The 19,612-nt window shown below is 27.4% G+C and overlaps 1 protein-coding gene across 1 annotated transcript; it reads left to right on the top strand.

Moving 5' to 3' along the window:
* The first annotated feature begins 564 nt into the window (after positions 1-564).
* LOC136086628 (protein DVR-1 homolog) lies at positions 565-9,895 on the top strand. The gene is made up of 2 exons (XM_065808843.1): positions 565-910; positions 9,015-9,895. Exons 1-2 carry the CDS (start codon positions 664-666, stop codon positions 9,830-9,832), a joined length of 1,065 nt encoding a protein of 354 aa, XP_065664915.1. The 5' UTR covers positions 565-663; the 3' UTR covers positions 9,833-9,895.
* Positions 9,896-19,612: the final 9,717 nt, after the last annotated feature.

The raw sequence follows: 19,612 nt of genomic DNA, 5'->3' as shown, positions 1-19,612 counted from the left end.
TTTCTTTTGTGAGTAGACTTATTTGTAAATAACGAAATAAAAAACTTGCGCGTCAGACGCAAAATTAAATTAGTGTTTCTAACCACTAAAAAATAAACATATTAGGCCAACGCAAATTTCGATCAGGCAATAAAATAGCTAAATTGGAGATGATGGCATTGATATAAATACTGACGCCATTGACTTAAGACTTATTAAATAAAGGTGCCTTTGTCTTAAATACTTGAACAAATTAAAAATACATTTTATTGTGTCCTTTTTTTTAACCTTGAAATTTTATGAAAACATAAAAAACAGTGATCAATGATCAAAGTGAAAAAATATTTTCACTTGAAAAAAAAAATATTTGAAAAACAATATGAAGCATTGTTAAAATTTAAAAATTAAAAAAAAAAATTGCTTTTGACAATTCAAAATGTTGTGATACTGCTATCTTACCATAAATTTTACAAAACCTGTTTTTTGCACTTCTAATTCATTAAATTGGATTAAGATAACACAAAACATCTGAAAAAAGATTTTTATTTTTGTGAAATGATGTAAAATAAATCAGATAATATTTATTTAAACTTGTTTAAAATAAAAGGAAGGTAATTTATAAAGTGAAAAAACTGGTTAAAGTTAACAAGAACAATTTCAATAAAAAAAAACTGTTGTATCAATATGGCGTCAATCAACTATAAAGCTAACATTTGTAAACTTTTTGCATTTAATTTTATCGGATTTTTATTAGGTCACACTATAGCAAATGAAAAAAATGAAAAAAGCAAATCGATTACAAATAACTTAGGCATTTATGATGAAAATATCCCTCAGTATCTACGCGAGTTGTACAAACGTTTATCTGTTTTTAAAACTTCAGAACATCTTTTGCACAATGGAAATGTTGTACGCTGTTACTACAACCTGAGTAAGTTTAAAACGTAAAGAAAAAATAATAATAATGTTAATATATATATATATATATATATATATATATATATATATATATATATATATATATATATATATATATATATATATATATATATATGTTTAAAAACATTTATATTCAAATATAATCATTCCTCCTTGCGTCATTCTACTATAACCGAGACTTGTTTGACCCATATTGTTAATTTCTACAAATTCAAACTTTTATTGTAAAAATGACTATGATAATAATAATTATAATAATAATATAGTAAGATTATTCAGTAAGATTAAAAATATACTTAAAAGAGTGAAGCAATTTTCATAGCGAAAAAAAAGTTTGAAAATAAACATTAAAATACGATACTACGTTTATTAACTTTAGATTAGTTACCAGCTTTGGTGTGAAACACAAGATTAGCTCAAGGTTGTTATCTTTTGAATTGTTGGAACAATTTTCATAGCAAAAATAAAAAAACGTTTTAAAATAGACATTCCTGAGACGCGAGTGGTGAATTAGTTATAACAGGATAATAAAAAATATTTTTGGATTTAGATGAGTTCTTGAGGTTTCACTCGGACCCAAATATTTTGTTTAATCTAAATATCAGTGTATGTTTTTTTTCAGAAATATGTCAATAGCAGGGCCGTCTTGAAGTGGTCTCTCATGGGGGAAGGAGGGTGTTGTATGTATTTTTTTCCAACTAGAGGCACAAAAAAAAAAAGTCCTCAATATTTGCAATTTGCCAACTATAGTTCAAAACTTGCTAAATGTGCTAACTTAAATGCTTATACAACAGCTTGGGGGAGGGGGAAACCCCAACACCCCTCGTTCGGAACGGCCTTGATCAATAGATGCAGAAGTAAATGCAAATTTTTATGATCTTTATTCAAAATTAAAACTATAAAAAAATATTACCTTTTTTTCCCGTTAAAACCCCTTGTTTTGATGCATAGTTTGCAAATAAATAACTAGGTACATATCACTTTTTTTTAACAAAAAACTGATATAAAATAAAATTATTATTTTCAAAACTATAATTTTCTGAAAACAAGATTGACTTAATTTTCAAAAAAAATCACTTTTATTGGTATTTGTTGGTTTGCAGCCAACATTTTTGGAAGGAACCTCCAAAGCTCATTTTTTTTTAAAAAAAAAAACAAAAAAACTAAGGTCTTTTTTTTTACTAAAAGAAAGCGATTCATAACACTCAATATTAAAATATTACTTATAGTAAATAGTACTTTTACCACGTGGTTTTACAAATTTTGTTATATAAAATTTGCTTATTATAGTAATCGAGTTTGGGTAATCAATCTTAAGATAAAATAAACATGAACTTAAATTTTTTTTTTAATAAATACTAACTATACAAATATTTTTTACTCAGTTTAAAAATAAAATCACCAGGGTGAATATTACATTTAAAATTCTAGAGAGTGGTCACTATAGTCGAGGAGAATTCATCTTTTTTAATTTGAAACTTTCTCTCAACCTTAGACTCAAAGACAAATCTTCTTAAATATGGGCGCTGCACTAAAATATAAGGTGAGTGTAGTACTTCCGGAGGCGTAGGGTGGATTTGAAACTCGAACCTCTGATTGTGAGTCAAAAGTTCTACCTCTGATCTTTGAACAAGAACTTTGTAGAAACAATCAAGCGTTGTGCTATCGCATTTAAAACATTTGCACTATTCTATTATATATAATTATAAATTCTCTATTCTATTATATATAATTATAAATTCTCTATTCTATTATATATAATTATAAATTCTCTATTCTATTATATATAATTATAAATTCTCTATTCTATTATATATAATTATAAATTCTCTATTCTATTATATATAGTTATAAATTCTCTATTCTATTATATATAATTATAAATTCTCTATTCATAATTGCTTTGCTAACTTGTAAATTATCTTATATTAACTTCAATATATTTTATGATATTGCAACAAAATTTTATTTTAGTTTCGAATTATGTTCTGTTTAAAACCCATGACGAAAAATTTTGTCGTTTTTATTAATATATTTCTCTATTTAATCAAAAACTCTCTCTCTCTCTCTCTCTCTCTCTCTCTCTCTCTCTCTCTCTCTCTCTCTCTCTCTCTCTCTCTCTCTCTATATATATATATATATATATATATATATATATATATATATATATATATATATATATATATGTATATATATATATATATATATACATATATATATACTATGCAAACATTTTATATTTTAGTATTTACATACTGTTTATAATAATATATCTTTTATATAAAAATATCTCCATTTTATTTATATGTAAAAAATTACTGAAAAAGTACCACACAAACATTTTGTCTACCATACAGTGGTAATTTAAAAAGTATTGTTGTTAATTCTATTTACTTAATTATTTTATTTTACTTTTTTTTTGATTAATATTATTTTCTTTTAGTTTTACTTTTATATTTAGTACATATCGACAAGATTATTGTTAGACATTTTTTTCTTTTTTATTTTAAAAGAAATAAGATTATATAATCTAGAAAAATCATCAATATTGCTTTCCGAGCAATTTTCTCATCAATAATTATCTCAAGAAATTTAATTGCTTCAGTTTTGATTTTGATGTTACCAGTTATTAGTAATGGTAGCATGCTTGGTGTGTAATATTTTTACTGGTTGGAGTGAAATAAGATGTATTTTATTTGTGCATATTTAAAGATAATTTATTTGCTCTACCAGATATTTTGGTTTTTAAGGTTATCTTTCACATATTCATAGGGTTTTTAGATTGATTATGATGAATAAAATAAATTTGTGTAATCAGAAAACATTATTGCATCAAGTTTTTTAAAGGATTGTAGAAGTTCGTTAATATAAGTTTGAAATAAAATAGGACCAAGAATGAAGCCATGGGAAAATCCGCATTTTATTTTTAGTTAATTTAGATATTTATTATCATTCAAAATAGCACATTGGTGTCTGTTGCACAGGTAACCTTTAAACCAATCAATGGTTGTCTTTTTTATCTCGTATTTTTCTTTTAATTTTTTAGTAAGATGTAATGATTATGTGTGTCAAATGTTTTGGATAGATTTATAAATGTATGATTAGATGTTGCTTTTTATCAAAAGAATCACTTATGCTATTAACTAAATCAAGAATTGCATGTTCAGTTAAGTGTTGCAAATTGTTTTGTATTTAAGAACTTGTTTTGAATTAGACATTACTAAAAATTTCATTACAAACCTGGAGACTTTATAACTTATTACTATTTATCTAAACCTGAAGGCTTATTTTAAGAGAGTTTTTTGCATTTTCGATTTACCAATTTTTAGTTCTTTAAATATTAGTTTGTTGTTGACATTAATTGGAAAAGTTTTATATGAGTTGTTCGGAAAATAAACTTTTAAACCAGATTCGGGACCATGTCAACAAAAAAACTGTTAAACTTTTATATGATTAAATTATTGTTGTCCCAGCGGACACTAAACATCCTATGGACAAGGACGTCCTTCCGACTTTTGACGTCCATAAAACGTCGTATAGACGTTTCACGGAAGCCTGTGCCCGCCGGGTATCACATATTTTATTACATATAACAATTTGAACAGTTAAACTATTTGATTTTCTGTTTTGATCTTATTTAGTTCTTTCAAAACATCTCAAAAAAACAGGTACCGTAAAATGGAAGTATTACTAAGGCCCATAACATGTAACATTTTGATTTGATTGTGACATTACCTTTTGCAGTAAATCATGTTTAAAAAAATAATCCTAAAAATGTGAAAAAATAAGAAAAAACTTTTTTTTGGCGTCAAGGAGCGCTGAAGGTATAATCCTGAAGTTTAACCAAATTGTTGCATAAACAATTTGATAAAGTTGTGAGAAATTACAGAACATACATCAAAGTTAACTAATATATTTTAATTGATTTAAATATCCAATATTGGGGTGAATTAAGATAGTTGTGAATGTGGGCCTAGAACTCAGGAAAGAAGCGGAATTTGTATCTTAGCCGAGTTGATCAAGTTATGTACTCCGAAGAATGTCTTGAAACATTTCTGCGTCCTGCATAAAACGAGGATAATGGGGAACAAATCACCATTCAACTGTTCTCAAATAATAGGATGTACGATTCAACCAATTCTTAAACGTAGAGATTTTTGAAATTTAATGTTGACTCACGGGAATGGTGACAGTTCCCCTTTTGTTAAAACCATAAACTGTGGTACCTGCATCAACTTTTTTTAGAAATGATTCAGAATACACTGCATTTAGGTATATACACACATTTAAAAAAATCTTTAACATCCTTATTAAACCCAATCATGAGTACAATCGAGACAACTATCTAAAACAATTGGTGTCTCAATTCACCCCACATCACAGTGGTGTAAAACCTCAAAAAAGTGGCCATAGTTCAAAACTTTTCAAAACATTTTAAAGCTTTTTTTTTTTTAATTATACTGCTTATATTATCTAAAAATAAATTATTATGATTAAACGAAAACTTAAATTTACATAAAAATAAAGTCGTTATTTATACTTGTAGTCATAGCAATAGTCAGACAAATGAAAATCATTATTCTTCTTCCTTTCTTCTTTTGGTCTCTTCTTCTTTATCAATATTCCGAAACACTTGTTAGAAATAACGGGATCACTTGTTTCTATACATTTATTTAAGACATCTCGGTTTGCAATTCCTTGCCTCATTTTTATGGAGTATTTCCTAGACTCTTTTATTCTTTTTTCAGCTGGATCTTTTGAACAAAATCCAAAAAGTAATTGCAGATGAATATTTGACATGACTTGAACGCTGCAGAACAGCAGTTTATGTTTGAATTTGCATAAAAAACCAGTTAGTGGAAACAATATACATCTTTACATCGGAGTTTAAAACGCTAAAGATAGTAAAGAATCAATTCAATATCAACCCCCGGTAATTTTGCTGAAAATCTGGTAATTTTAAAATGTTTTTTGCGAGTTATTACCGTCATTAGGTGTACCGCAACCACCTTCTTTTCATATGTCCATGAGAAAATCCTCACCATTTCGAAATTCGATTTGAAATCTTTTTAGCGTAGAAGTTGGAATATCTTGAAGATTCTGATAAAAAAACAAATTATTTAAATAATTAAAAAAAATTGCAATCATAACTTTTGTAGTTTTTTAAATATAAATTTATTACAAAAACGACGTCTTTTAAATCTATGTAGCTCAATTTAATAAACATAAATAACAAACCAATATATTTTTAAATAATATTCATCAAAAAGTAGATACAGTAAAAAATTAATTGTAAAATAAGATTTAAGAGAAAAAAGAACATTATACTTATGTATAAACTAGGGTTGAGCTTTTACAGGCTTTTAAATGTACCGTTACATTGTGAAGAGTTAAGCTTAATTTTTAATTTCTTTCTTTATAAATATTGTACCATATTGTATAATTTCTTTTCATATAAATTTTCTTTTCTTTACTAATTCCAAATAAGCAATTTACTGGTTATTGGTAAAAAATGATAAATTATAATAAAATGTAATTTTTATTAAACGATAATATAACTTGATTCTCTTGCATTAATTATGCATTGTAATAAATAAAAGTCTAATAAACATCAATTTAAATTTACTTTTCAAAAAACAGATTTTCAGGAGTGTCAAGCAAGTTGTCACTTAATCGCCCAATATTTATAACAAATAATCTTATAAATAAATATAAGCAGCTGTAAATAGTAAGTGTCTAAATAAAAAAGTGCTCTTAAAGTAATCCCCCCCCCCCCCAATTGTTGGAGGATTACTTTAAGAGCACTTTTTGCTATGCTTGTGGCTTCAAAGATTTGCTTATCAAATAATAACTCATCTTTGAAAGCCGAAAAAGTGAGGATTTGACAACTTTGTAAAGAATATTTTCCAATAGCATGTTAAAAATTTCATGCTCTTTAATCTCATGACGACATTGTGAAATGGACAGATATTTGTTTATACTCATCCAATTGCATTATGGTCTTTATTCTGAATAATAAAACTTAAATTGCTTTATCATTGCATCATTAAATAATTCTATTTTTTATTATTGCATCTTGAATTAAATTATATAAGATGTAAAGATTTGATTTATTCTGTTTTAGTTTATTATAAGAAACATGAAAGTTCTCTCTGCAATTAAAAGTGTGGCATCTTTCTAGCAAAGTGCTTCTTCTTCAGAGCAAATGAGATTTTTAAGAAATGTCAGCCAAAACAATTCCAATTCAAAATCAAACATGATTTTGAATAACTGCAAAATTATTGCCGTAAGCTGTTTCATCTTGCTCCACTAAACTAAATTAAGATTTTCATTAAGAACAGTTTTTCTAAAATCAATCATCATTGAAAAAACAATCAGTTATATTCAAATCCAAATCTGGGACCCTCACAGAATAGTTTTTTACCAACTGAAACTGATTTTATGTGGTTTTTTTGAAAAATCATACCTTTTTATGTAATTGCTGACAATTTTGTTCACTAAAACTAAATCCATCCAATGCTGCCAATTTTAAGAGAATTTTTCCCATTAACTCTATTTGGAAAAAAGTGAAATTTTGGGTGCTGCTTTTGTCGAAGAGATATTTGCATTATTTTTGTTCTTTGGAATTTTTATTCCATGTTTTCAATCAAGGTTTCCTTTGAACTGAGATTTAAATATCTTGCACCACATTTTCATTTCGATCCTCTTTATGTTTTCAGATATCTGATATTTTTTCAGAGTAATCAAAATTTTTTCACTAACAACTTCTTTAAGGAGGTTTCATAGGAAATAAAAGATGTAAAATCAAAAAAAATAAACGTTTCTTCTGTGTGCGACTGGACTAATTAAATTTTTGTTCTTTTTAAAAAAAATATGTATTTTTTTGTTTTATCATTTTTCCATTGTTGTGAATATTTTTTTGTATTTAACTGACTAAGGAAGATCAACTCAACGCATTTTTTGTAACTTGTTTTTATATATTCTTATTAAGAAAACAGCGTTATTTATACTAAATCTGACATAGTTGGCAATTATCAGTAACTAAAATTAAGATAATAATTACCAACTTTCTACCATATATTAATTACTGTAAAAATACTGGACGTGGTTTAACAAATGTTTGACACTATAATTATTCCATTAAAATGAATGTTAACAGTAGTCGTGGCGCAGTGGTTAGAGCGCTTGCTTTGAAAGCAGGAGACCCAGGTTCAAAACGAGCTCTAGACATATTTTCGCGTCACGTTTGGAAAGGAGACGTAAACTTCCAGGTAAAACACACCTCCGCGGTGCTCTGTGACAAGACCGTTAGGTCTTCATGGGTCACCTGAATAACTAAAAATAAAAAATGAAAATACGATGTCAAAATATAGAGACTATATTATTATTTTTACATTATTGTTATTATTGTTATTATTGTTACTATTAATATTATTATTAGAACTTCTAATAATAATAGTTCTAAAGTTCTAATAATAATAATAATAATAATAATAATATTAACAATAATGTAAAAATAATAATAATATAATCTCTATATTTTGACATCTTATTAACTTTTATTTAAATGGAATAATTATTAAATAAACAAATAAAACAAGTTATTGAAATAGATAGATTAGCATAAAATGTGAAAAATTTTGACGAAATAAATACGATTGGAATCAGTGTTAATAGATGGGAACTATAGAATGCCAATTTGGCATTATTTTGGAAGAATTCTGGTTCACTTTATTGTGGCATTAGAACGCTTGGCATTTTGAAAAGTATTTACTCTAAAATAAGTTACATTTAATTTCCATTTTGTGTGATTTACATATCATTTTAATAAATGTACACAATTAAGTTATAATGGCATTTTCATGTATAGAAATTTTCGGCAACACTGATTTGATTTTAGTAGATAAAATATCGAATTTAGTCTATTTTTTTATTAATTTTTATCATTAAACTTTATTTTATTATTAACCTTTTATTCTTTCTACAAAATGTGATATTTTTTCGACAAAAATTGATATTTTATCGACTTCAATTGTCATTTTTTACTATTTTATTGAAGAGTTATGTTAATTATTTTAATTTCATTTGTATTTTAGAAGCAGAATCAGAAAACGGAGATCATAATTATTTATTTGACGTATCAGATATCATAAGCTTTAATGAAAGTTTAAAAAGAGCAGAATTAAGATTATTTAAAAACGCAAGTCGTAAACTTCTTAGAAGCGTTTTACAGGTAAACATTGTAAATTTATTTAGCAATAAAACTGTAAGTGCAAATATAATTAGCTCAAATAGTTACGGCTGGCAAATTTACCCACTAACAGAAGTTGTGCAAAACTGGATTTATAATAAAAATCAAAACAAAGGACTTACCATTTCAATTCAAAAACTTTATGGAACCAACACGTTTGTAAATTTTAACTCAGAAAAACACAAACCTTTCTTGGTTACGTTCACTAAAGAAAAAAGAGAGTTGTCGTTAACTTCGCTCTTAAAAAAAAATATAAAAATTTGGGAGCCAAGGGAGAAAAGCGCTATAATCGTATCGCAGACAACGATCGTTGCAAAGAGAAGAAGACGAAGAGAAATTAATTACAATTATAAAAATATATGTGGCGTTCAGCAATTAATTGTACCTTTAAAAAAAGTTGGTTGGAATAATTTATTTTTATTCCCTGACCATTTTATTATTAATCAATGTAAAGGACAATGCTACATTAAAAAAACTGCCCATTCAATATTACAAACTTTATACGCGGATGTGCTTAAAAACCATGAAGTAAAACACCCTTGCTGTGCCCCTTCAAAGTTATCGCCAGGAACAGCTCTAATTTATGATCGTTCTTCTGGCAAAAATGTTTTCAAACTTGTACGGTTACAAAATTTAACGGTAACCGAGTGCGAGTGTTTGTAGTTAAAATCAAACACATAGGTCTTTCTATTAAAAAAAGTAAAAAAACCAATTAAAACTTTAATATTAATTAAAATGATTCCTTTTTTTTGTTTAAATTTGTTTTTTCTTTTATTTATAAATTTTTAATTATTTATATGTTTTTAAATATTTATGAATTTTTAATTATTCATTTGTAATATTTGTAACTTTTTAATTATTTAGGTTTGATAATAATTTGTTGATATATTTTAAAAATAACTTTAATTATTACTTCTTAACTTTATCAAACTTATAGATTTAAAAATTTAGCAGCCGTGGCGCTGTGGTTAGAGCGCTTGCTTAAGAAAAAAGAAATCCAGGGTTCAAAGCGAGTTCTGAACATACTTTGCGTCATCGGTAAGGAAGCATAAACAAGAGATAAGACCGTATGGTCTTCTTAGGGCACCTAAAACAATATAAATAAGAAAATAAACTTTTTTTTTAATTATTGTTTTAAATTTTTATTTGTCTTTTTTATTTGAAACTTTATTTGTTATTATTTTGCTATTTCTGCAAGTAGCAGGTAATAAGTAATCTGGAACGAGTTTAAAATATTTGTACGGCTCAATAAAAAATAAAAACAATAACAAAATCTTATGTACCAAAGATTTTCAAAGATCCTTTTACAATCGAAAAAACTGTGCCGATTTTGCCAATCTTGCCGATCTAAAACCATGTTTAACTTATTCAATGCCGCGAGCCGCTGTCGCTGGTTCAACTCTTATTTTTACTAACCGGCAAGCTGCAGTGACGACTTTTAGAAAAACTTTTTAAAAAATTTAAAAAAATTTTAAAGCATATTTATTGCTTATTTTATTTTTTTACTTAATCGTCTTCTATTGTTCCTTTTCGAAAGTACATGATCTAATCGAGACTTTTCAACGTACACAATCTAATCGAGACTTTTTGACGTAGACAGTCTGGACAAAAGCATAAAAATCAAAAAAAAGTCAGAATTTTGACTTCATAATAATTTTAAACCATTATATAGATATTATAAAACAATTTAAAACCGTTAATATACAATTAAAGTTTTAATGAATTTACTGTGATGTGGTAGACGCGAATGTAAATTAAAAAAAAAAAAAAAAATGAAGAGAAAAATGTTGCTTAAAAAATCGATAAAAATAGTTAACATTTAAATAAAATATAGCGCTTTTTAAAATATTATATTTTAGCTCTATATATTATCTGGATTTTAAAAGTTGTTTGACTAAATTCGGTAAGTAATTAATATATTTATTGCAACTTTATATATGCCTAAGATGACATATTTTATTGTCTAACTTTTGCTTTTAATTGACAAATTATTTTTTTTATTAATACATCTTGTTTTTATACTCAGATATTTTGAAGTTTATATATGTTTGCTTTAATAATTTCATAAATCGGGCTGCCACAAAGCGCAACTTTGGTTTTCTTTCACATATGAACTCTTCTTTTACCTCACAAAATCTGTAATTACGCTTAAAAAGTTTTATTTGCACAAAATTTAAAAAAAAATATATATATACCGTCTCATACTAAACATATATATATATATATATATATATATATATATATATATATATATATATATATATATATATATATATATATATTTATATATATATATATATATATATATATATATATATATACTATATATATATATATATATATATATATATATATATATATATATACATATATATATATATATATATATATATATATATATATATATATATATATATATATATATATATATATATATATATATATATATATCGTAATTTAAATTTTGTTCTTATGAATTTAGCGCTTGTCAAATCAAATGGATTTAATAATCTACTTTAGCTGGTTTGGTTGCGGTTACTCATTTTAGATGTTAAACTGCTGTTTTTATTTGGGCTTAATGAGTGTCACAAAAAACGAAATTAATCAATTTATTAGACTCGACAGTCTATCAATACATAAAAAAGAACAGTATACTTGTGTACAACTTATCAAAGAACAAGATTTGAAGTTTCAAGGCAAAAAGTTTGAGAGTCAATTTTGTTTATTTATTTCTGACTATGGTAAGAGATGGACTCGAAGTAAACAAACCGATGCAAAGTTTATTAGGAAGTTAATAGCAGTTTGCCATTAACTATACCGGATCGAAGTATAGCTAGTCAACACCTCATGCTTTCATTCGTTGCATGGAGTATTGGTTAAAAGTCAGCAACAAAGCTGAAGTAAAGAAATGGGCATCAAGGTCAGATGCAGAAAAAAAAAAATTAAAGCTGAAAAAAATTTAATACAATCTAGGTTTAGAAATGAAATTGGGCTGATGATTGATATCCCTAGGTTTGGAGGTTCTCGATCATCAAATAATGACAATACTGCTAAACGTTTCTTTAGAAATGCTGAACAAACGGCATACCGATGTTAATATGCATTTATTTAAAAGGTTGTGATGTTTACTTTTTTATCTGGTTCTATGATTGATGCTCATGAATTAAAAGACTGTTGCTTAAAAACAGCACAGCTATTTATACGACTTTATGTCTGGTACCTCGTGCCGCAGAGCTTGTATAGAATCTTGTAAATAACAAAAAAAAATTAAAATTTTGCGGAAGTGTTCGCGTTCAAAGACAAACAAAGACCATTTTATGTGCTCATCCGATCCAGTAATCAGTGCTTTACCATCACCAAAGCACCCTAAAAAAAGAAAACATTCCAAATGGTGTTGTACGACTCCTTAAAACTTCTATTGCAATTTCACCAAAATTTTATTGTGCATAAGTATCATGTATTTTTAAACTTATAGGCCTACCACTAACTCAGCTTTTACTACTTGTATTATATATTGTCAAAGATTTTCAGTGATTGTGGAACGATAATACCCATGGGAACGATAATACCCATACAAATTTGAAAAATTTTGTTGAGGCTCACTAAATTGCTAATTAGAAAAACTAATTAGGTAAGCTAGAATATTTTTTTACAGGAAAACAAGTTTATCTAACAACGTGTAAAAGCACGTTTATACAATTTAATCGTATTAAACTTAAAATAGTTTTGTTTTCCGCGAGCGATGAATAAAGCGAGGAACTTATAATAAAGCACGTGCTAAATAGTGTATATACCACAAACAAAACATATGCAACTAATAAAAGTTTGTTGTTGCTAAGCAAAATTAGATATCCATAGCAACAAGATGAAAAAAAAAATTTTTTAAGTGCAATTTCATAATGGCACTTATGTATAATTTGGTAACATAGCACTCGTAAAAATATCTGCAAATTCCAAAACTTGGTTTTTGAATTTGCAGATATTTTTACGAGTGCTATGTTACCAATTAAAAAAATAACACCTTTGTAAGAAGCGCAGACATCATATTATTACTATTCCTAATTTTAGCCCTAACCTAATTACCTAATTTAGCCTAATTACCGTGTCGGAAAGTTACCATGATAACTTTCCGAAATAGTTGCTAGTCATCTGATATCAGTTAGCCATTTACAGCGGTTATCACTAATGGTCCACTAATTAACCGATGTACAAAACTCCAATGAACCGCTCAAAATGCCTATATAAGTCTACTGAAAATCCACTAAAACAAAGTTTGCTCGAATTCCATGGTTTTGTGCGTTGGTTTATGATGGACCCAAACAATCAACTAGTTAGGATAATTCTTTACTAAAACCAAATTTAAGGTTACTAAAAATAATTCAAGGTTGCTATAAGAGAGCATGAACTATAGACCTAAGACAACATATTTTAAACAGTTCTTTTCCGATCTTCTTTCGAATCCAGTTTCCGTTTTGATAAATTAAATTAAAAAACTACAATTTTTTCGTGAATGAATTTTTTTTTTTGCAAATTTAATTTGAGTTAGTTAGTTAATTTGAGTGAGTTAGTCAAAGTGACCAATTAATGGCCAAAAATTTCTTAAAGATAGCCGTGAAGGATGCCTTAATGTAACAGTAAATATTTTTTCTTTTACTGTTTTATTAATGATTAACGCCTACACCTTATGAGAACTTTTTTTAGTTTTAAAACATGCTTAATTCAGAGAAAAATCTATTTAAACAGAGATTTTAACTGTTTACCAATTAATGGCCGGGTAGATCAAGTAGTAGCTAGTAAATTAGAAAATAGCACCTATTATGAGCCACTTATATTACCTTAAATCGACATATCTAAAAATGCTTATATATTGAAAAGTATTATCCAGACAGACGAATAAAGCCTAATAATGAACTTAAATCTACTTTATAGTACTACAAACCAAGATTAATTTTTTAAAAGTAAAATATTCTATACTTTGCTTAAAAATATTATTTTGATTGATAATAAACAAAAAAACTTAAACAATATTTATTTGTTATTCAAATTAAGACAGTCGAACAATAAGTAACTTTTTAATTACTTCAATATAAAATCAAGCATAGAATAAATTTTAAATAAAATATAGCTTTAGCACATAGCTGTTATAAGATTTCAACCAGCATATAATAATGCAATTTTCAATATATGGACAATAAACTTTACAATAATATATTGAGAAGTTTTGATAATGAACTATTGATAATCTATTTAAATAGCTCACCAATATTACTAATGATAGAGTTTTATTTTCAGGTATTTTAGTACAGATTTTTTGATTATATAAATAAATATTGACTTTTAATATTTTTGGAATTAAACTAACCTTTCTCATTTTAACTAAGTTAGCTTCTTTAGATAACTTTTGAATCTCTTTCTCTTGTTTTTGTTGTGCTTTTCTTTTTGCTTTTTCAATTTTTTCTCTTTAGCTGCTGCAAATCTCTTTTTCTTTTTTTTTTTACCTCATTGTTTAATTTAGATTGTTTTGCTTCTTGAGAAGTTAATTCAAAATATTTTTGAAGCTTTTTTCGATTTTCTTTTGCCTTGGTAGTATATATCTTTGGATAAGGCAAAATATAAATGTCACTATCATTAGTTGAATGCTTTGTACACAAAATAATTGGTGTTAGACTAGGCTGAACAATGGTTTCAATTGGCATCTGATTACAATGATCAGTGGTTTTATTGGAGAAAAAAAAGTAAACTGTCCAGTCGTTTAATTTGGAACAGGAATTGGCTGAACATTGGTTTTATTTAAAACTGGAATAGGATCTATGGATTCATTTGGAATTGGAACAGAGTCATCTGTTTCTAAAATGAGATTTGTACATGAAATCTGTTTCAGTTTGAATTCTTTATATAATTTATACAAAAGATCTCGGATGTCGTAGCCATTTTGAATACAGAAGTTGAAAGTTGTTAACTGCTCATGAGTTAAATGGGTATCCCATATCAAAGAAGCAGTATTATTATCGAAGCTTACCCAATTATTATCTATTTTACATTCAGACATGCTTTCAGGTTTATTTGTGCCTAATTCTACTTCAAAATCCACTTCCTCTTCTATTGCATTTTCGAATCTTGTTATTCTAGTGTCAGTTTTGATTGGGTGCAGACTTGATTCAATCAGATCATTTTTGTCAAGTAGCTGTTCTATGGAATAGACAGAATTAGGTAAGTAAGCTGTGCTTGGAACAGCAGACGGATTACATGGATAAATGCCACATGATCGAAACCCTGAAATAATTTTGTCAGCTGTGAGGGCTTGATCCCAGGCTTTCTTAAAAAGCCCACAAAAATTTGACTTGTCAACAGTAACTCCAGGATATTCATTCATTAATTCCTGACATGTTTGATTATAATATGTTTTAAGAGGACCAAAAACTGTGCGATCTAGAGGCTGGAGCCAATGGTAACAATGTGCTGGCATTTCCACAATATGAATGCTATTTTTGATTGCAACTCATGCGGTAGTGGTGTAGTGGTAAAGCGCTCGCTTCATAAGCGGGAGGTTCCGAGTTCGATCCCCACCACGTCCCTGGTAGTACCGCGCTCAACTTGTTTCTCCGCGCAGCGGCCTTGTTTGTCAAGGTTTGTGTTTCGGAGTTATAGAGTTGAGAGAGGGTTATAACCACTATTAAGTAACCTCCTCATCTGTAGTGGCTTTATCGGCCTTGAGGAGGTGAATAACAAAAAAAAAAAAAAAAAAAAAAAAAACAGACATTAACTCAACAGAGTTATGATAATCGTGATCATCGACTATGAGAATTTATGGTCTATCTCTACCTTTATTAGGCAAAAAACAATTGGTGAACCAAAGAAATGCAATTCCTTGCTTTGTCCAACCTATTTCACTAAAACTCCAATTTGAGCCTGATGGGGCAAGTGCAGTATTAAAAGAATGAAGAGATCTTGTCGTTTTACCTTTTGTTATCAAATGTGGAGGTAAAAAACCACCAGCAGCATTTACAGCAGCTATAATGGTTATGGTTTCACGTTTTCCAGATGTGCAAGATTGAAGGTGTTTTGTACCTCTTTTTGCAATTATTTTTGGAGGATTAAAATCCATCTGTAGCCCAGACTCATCCATACTCTAAATCAATGAAGGCTTTAAAAGGGCATGTGTCCCCCTCAAAATGTTATGTAGTGAATAGAAATATTTTCTACTTTTGGTACACACATGCATTGATGGCGAGCTGATGAAGTACCTTCAGGCTTTCGCAAAACTAAATTTGTATGTCGCTGATTAAATGAGCATCACCATTTTTCTGAAGGAGTTGAACGTTTAAACTTTAAATTGTGCTTTATGGCTAAATCTGAAGCATATTTTTGAAATTGTTTTTTTCCGAATCCAAATCCAAGGGCAGCTCTTTTTGCTGCATATTCAACTAATTTTAACTCTAAATTTGTAGATAATATTGGACTAGGTCCGGGCTTGACGCCAAGAACTGAATCCTCCTTAAGATATTTACCAATAAGATAATTACCATTGACCGAGGAATACTAAATTGTACTGCAGTTTCTCGTTGCGACATTAACTTATTTTGAACATCTGCAATTGTATTTTTCATGTTGCTGTTGGACCACTGAAATCTCTTTACTTTTGTCACTTTCTGGTTCAACTTCGAATTAAAACTAGAGGCAGGTTCTTTTTTCATTTTCTTTTTTTGTTGTTGTGATTTTTATCGTTTTTCCCATAATTACTCAAATTAACTAAAAGATAGAGTATACTAACTACAATAGTTGACCTTACATCTAATCTAAATATATTATCATAACATACACAGATATCACAATCAAATACATATACAAAGCATATAACAATACAAGTAATAAAATAATACAAGCATAAAATATGCTTATCATACATATCTATGCATCAATACAACAGACAAAGCATACATAAGTACAATCGTTGAATACAACATAATTAGATATAATTTTGGTAGAATTTCATTGGTATGCTTAGTGGGCATCAAATTAAATATAAAAAAAAAACATAATATGAAATTACATATTTACAAACATTACGTAATACATATATACAATGTTATATTTTATATTACATATTCACATAGTATGTATATATGTATTATGTAATGTCTGTAAGTATGTAATTGCATTTTTGTTTTTAAAACTATTATGTAGCTAGTAATTATGAAAAATAATTTGTTTTTTTTTAATACAAATTATATAGTATTCAAACCATTAAATATTTATAAACATTATATATTATAAAATTAAATACTTACAAACATTACAAACATAGTAAACTCTTATAATAAACACTGTGAAGTAAAAAATGTTTATATTTAGTAATTATACACGCTAAAGTAAATAATAATTATAGTTAATATTAGGACTATAGTTTTATTTATTGTGGATAAACTATAATATAGTTTATATACATACATATGAGGAGCCCATTTGCAAAACGCGCTAAGTCCGAGCAAATTGATTTTGAAATATTGATACAAATAAAATTTGGGCATAGGATTAAATACAATTTATTAGGATCATAAAATAAACCTGATTAAATTATTGACTTTGCTCATTTCGATAATGTTAGATGGACTTAGATTATTTTGAAATAAGTTAGTAGACGAAAAACTATATATAAATATAGATAAATCTAAGCTTCATTGAATTCGTAGAAGATTTTTTTTGTTTTTAAAAAGGATTAAAGTGATTTGAAAGGAAAAACTTCGATTTGCATGAATTATTGAAAAAGGTAATATTATCAAATTGTGGGAACAAACAAAACACTATTGTAAAACTTAAAAACAAAGAAAATGCTGTACAATGAATAGATTAAACATGATTACATCTTCTCAACAGGGGCGTCTTCTCAACAGGGGTGCAAAAGCATTTTTTTGGTCTTTGAGATAGCTAACTTCCAGACGTGGAGTAAACTCCAAACATTTATAAGTTTATACTTATGTCAAATAAGGATGCTTTGCAAAAAATTGCGATGATTGGAGCTTGGGAACACAAAAAGCCCCAAAATTTTAGCTCCCTGCCTGCCCCAAATGTGATGAAATGTTTTTTGTACTGTTTTCAACTAGACTTATATTCATTAATAAATTTCAAGTTTCATAGTATTATCTCTCAGCGTTCAAAAAGAATGACAATATAAAATTTGCAACCTCAAATTGAGGGGGGTTCAAACTTTATATGGTTATAATTTTTAAACGCTAAAATATTTTACTATAAAATTTAAAAAGGGCGCTCCTGTTCTCCAAGACAATTGCATATAATATCTTCCTCATCTTCTGGGTCTTTTTCTATAAAAGAAAAATAAACTATTAAATTCAATTAAACGACGACAAAAATAAATCATCGTTTTGATCGCACGTGAATCAAGTACGCCTCCACCATTATTTTTGTTAATAGAAAATAAAAATTAATAAACGGAGGAGGGGGGTGGGTGGGTGTTGTCTTTATAAGCTTGGATGGATGGAAAAAAAGTGCAAAAATTAATTAAAGCCCTCTCCGTTGTATTAGACACCTAAGAGTTGATATAAAAAAAATATAGCTTGCGTTGAATAAAAGATTTATTACCTATAATTTAGAAATAAATAATAAATACCACCTTTCTTTTTGTTTTCTTTCCCTTGGTAAGGTGGTTGTTTGCTTTTTCTCCAACAGCTATAAAATTTTCTCTAAATTCAGCCATTTTGTAGAACTAAAAGAACTAAAAACCTTTTAATAGAACTAATATTTAAATAGACTTCAGTATATAGAATATAGAAATGTAATTAACTCAAATTTTTTTTTGTAACTTAGCGCGTTTTGCAGATGGGCTCCTCATATAGTCTACACTTATATACATTGTGTATACACAGAGTCTAATATAAACTATAACATAGTTTATGATATTGTCTATATACACAATAAATTAAACTATTGCCCTAATAATATCCACATCGGTTACAAATAGGAGCCGTGGCTCTTATTTGGTCAAACGAGTGGCTATTATTAAGACCTTTTTGAAATCTGAGAGTTAAGGTTATACTTATGCTTCTGTCTATCGTATATCGACATACAAAACAGTTTACGTTGTGATATTAAAGTTACACAACAGATCAAAATTTACCTAAAATCCGGTAACTGAAAAATATTGCTTTAAATGCGTCTCAAAGTTGATTGAAAAAAGCAAATATTATTACTTACGATATAAAATATTTACTTAAACTAACTTTAATAAAAATAAGATTTCTTTAAAATCAAGACTGAATGAAACATTTATAAACGTTAGAACAAAACATAGACATATTAGAGAAACACAAAATTATATTCATAAATCAGATAATTGTTCGGCCAAATAAGTTAATGCAATAAAATCGGACTCAAATTTGGCTCTTAATAAGACCCGGCCATTATTAGGACACTTTGCCCTATAGAAAG

Source organism: Hydra vulgaris, chromosome 10 (assembly GCF_038396675.1).
Source record: "Hydra vulgaris chromosome 10, alternate assembly HydraT2T_AEP".
Lineage (NCBI taxonomy): Eukaryota > Metazoa > Cnidaria > Hydrozoa > Anthoathecata > Hydridae > Hydra > Hydra vulgaris.
This window is presented reverse-complemented; position numbering and strand designations above follow the sequence as displayed.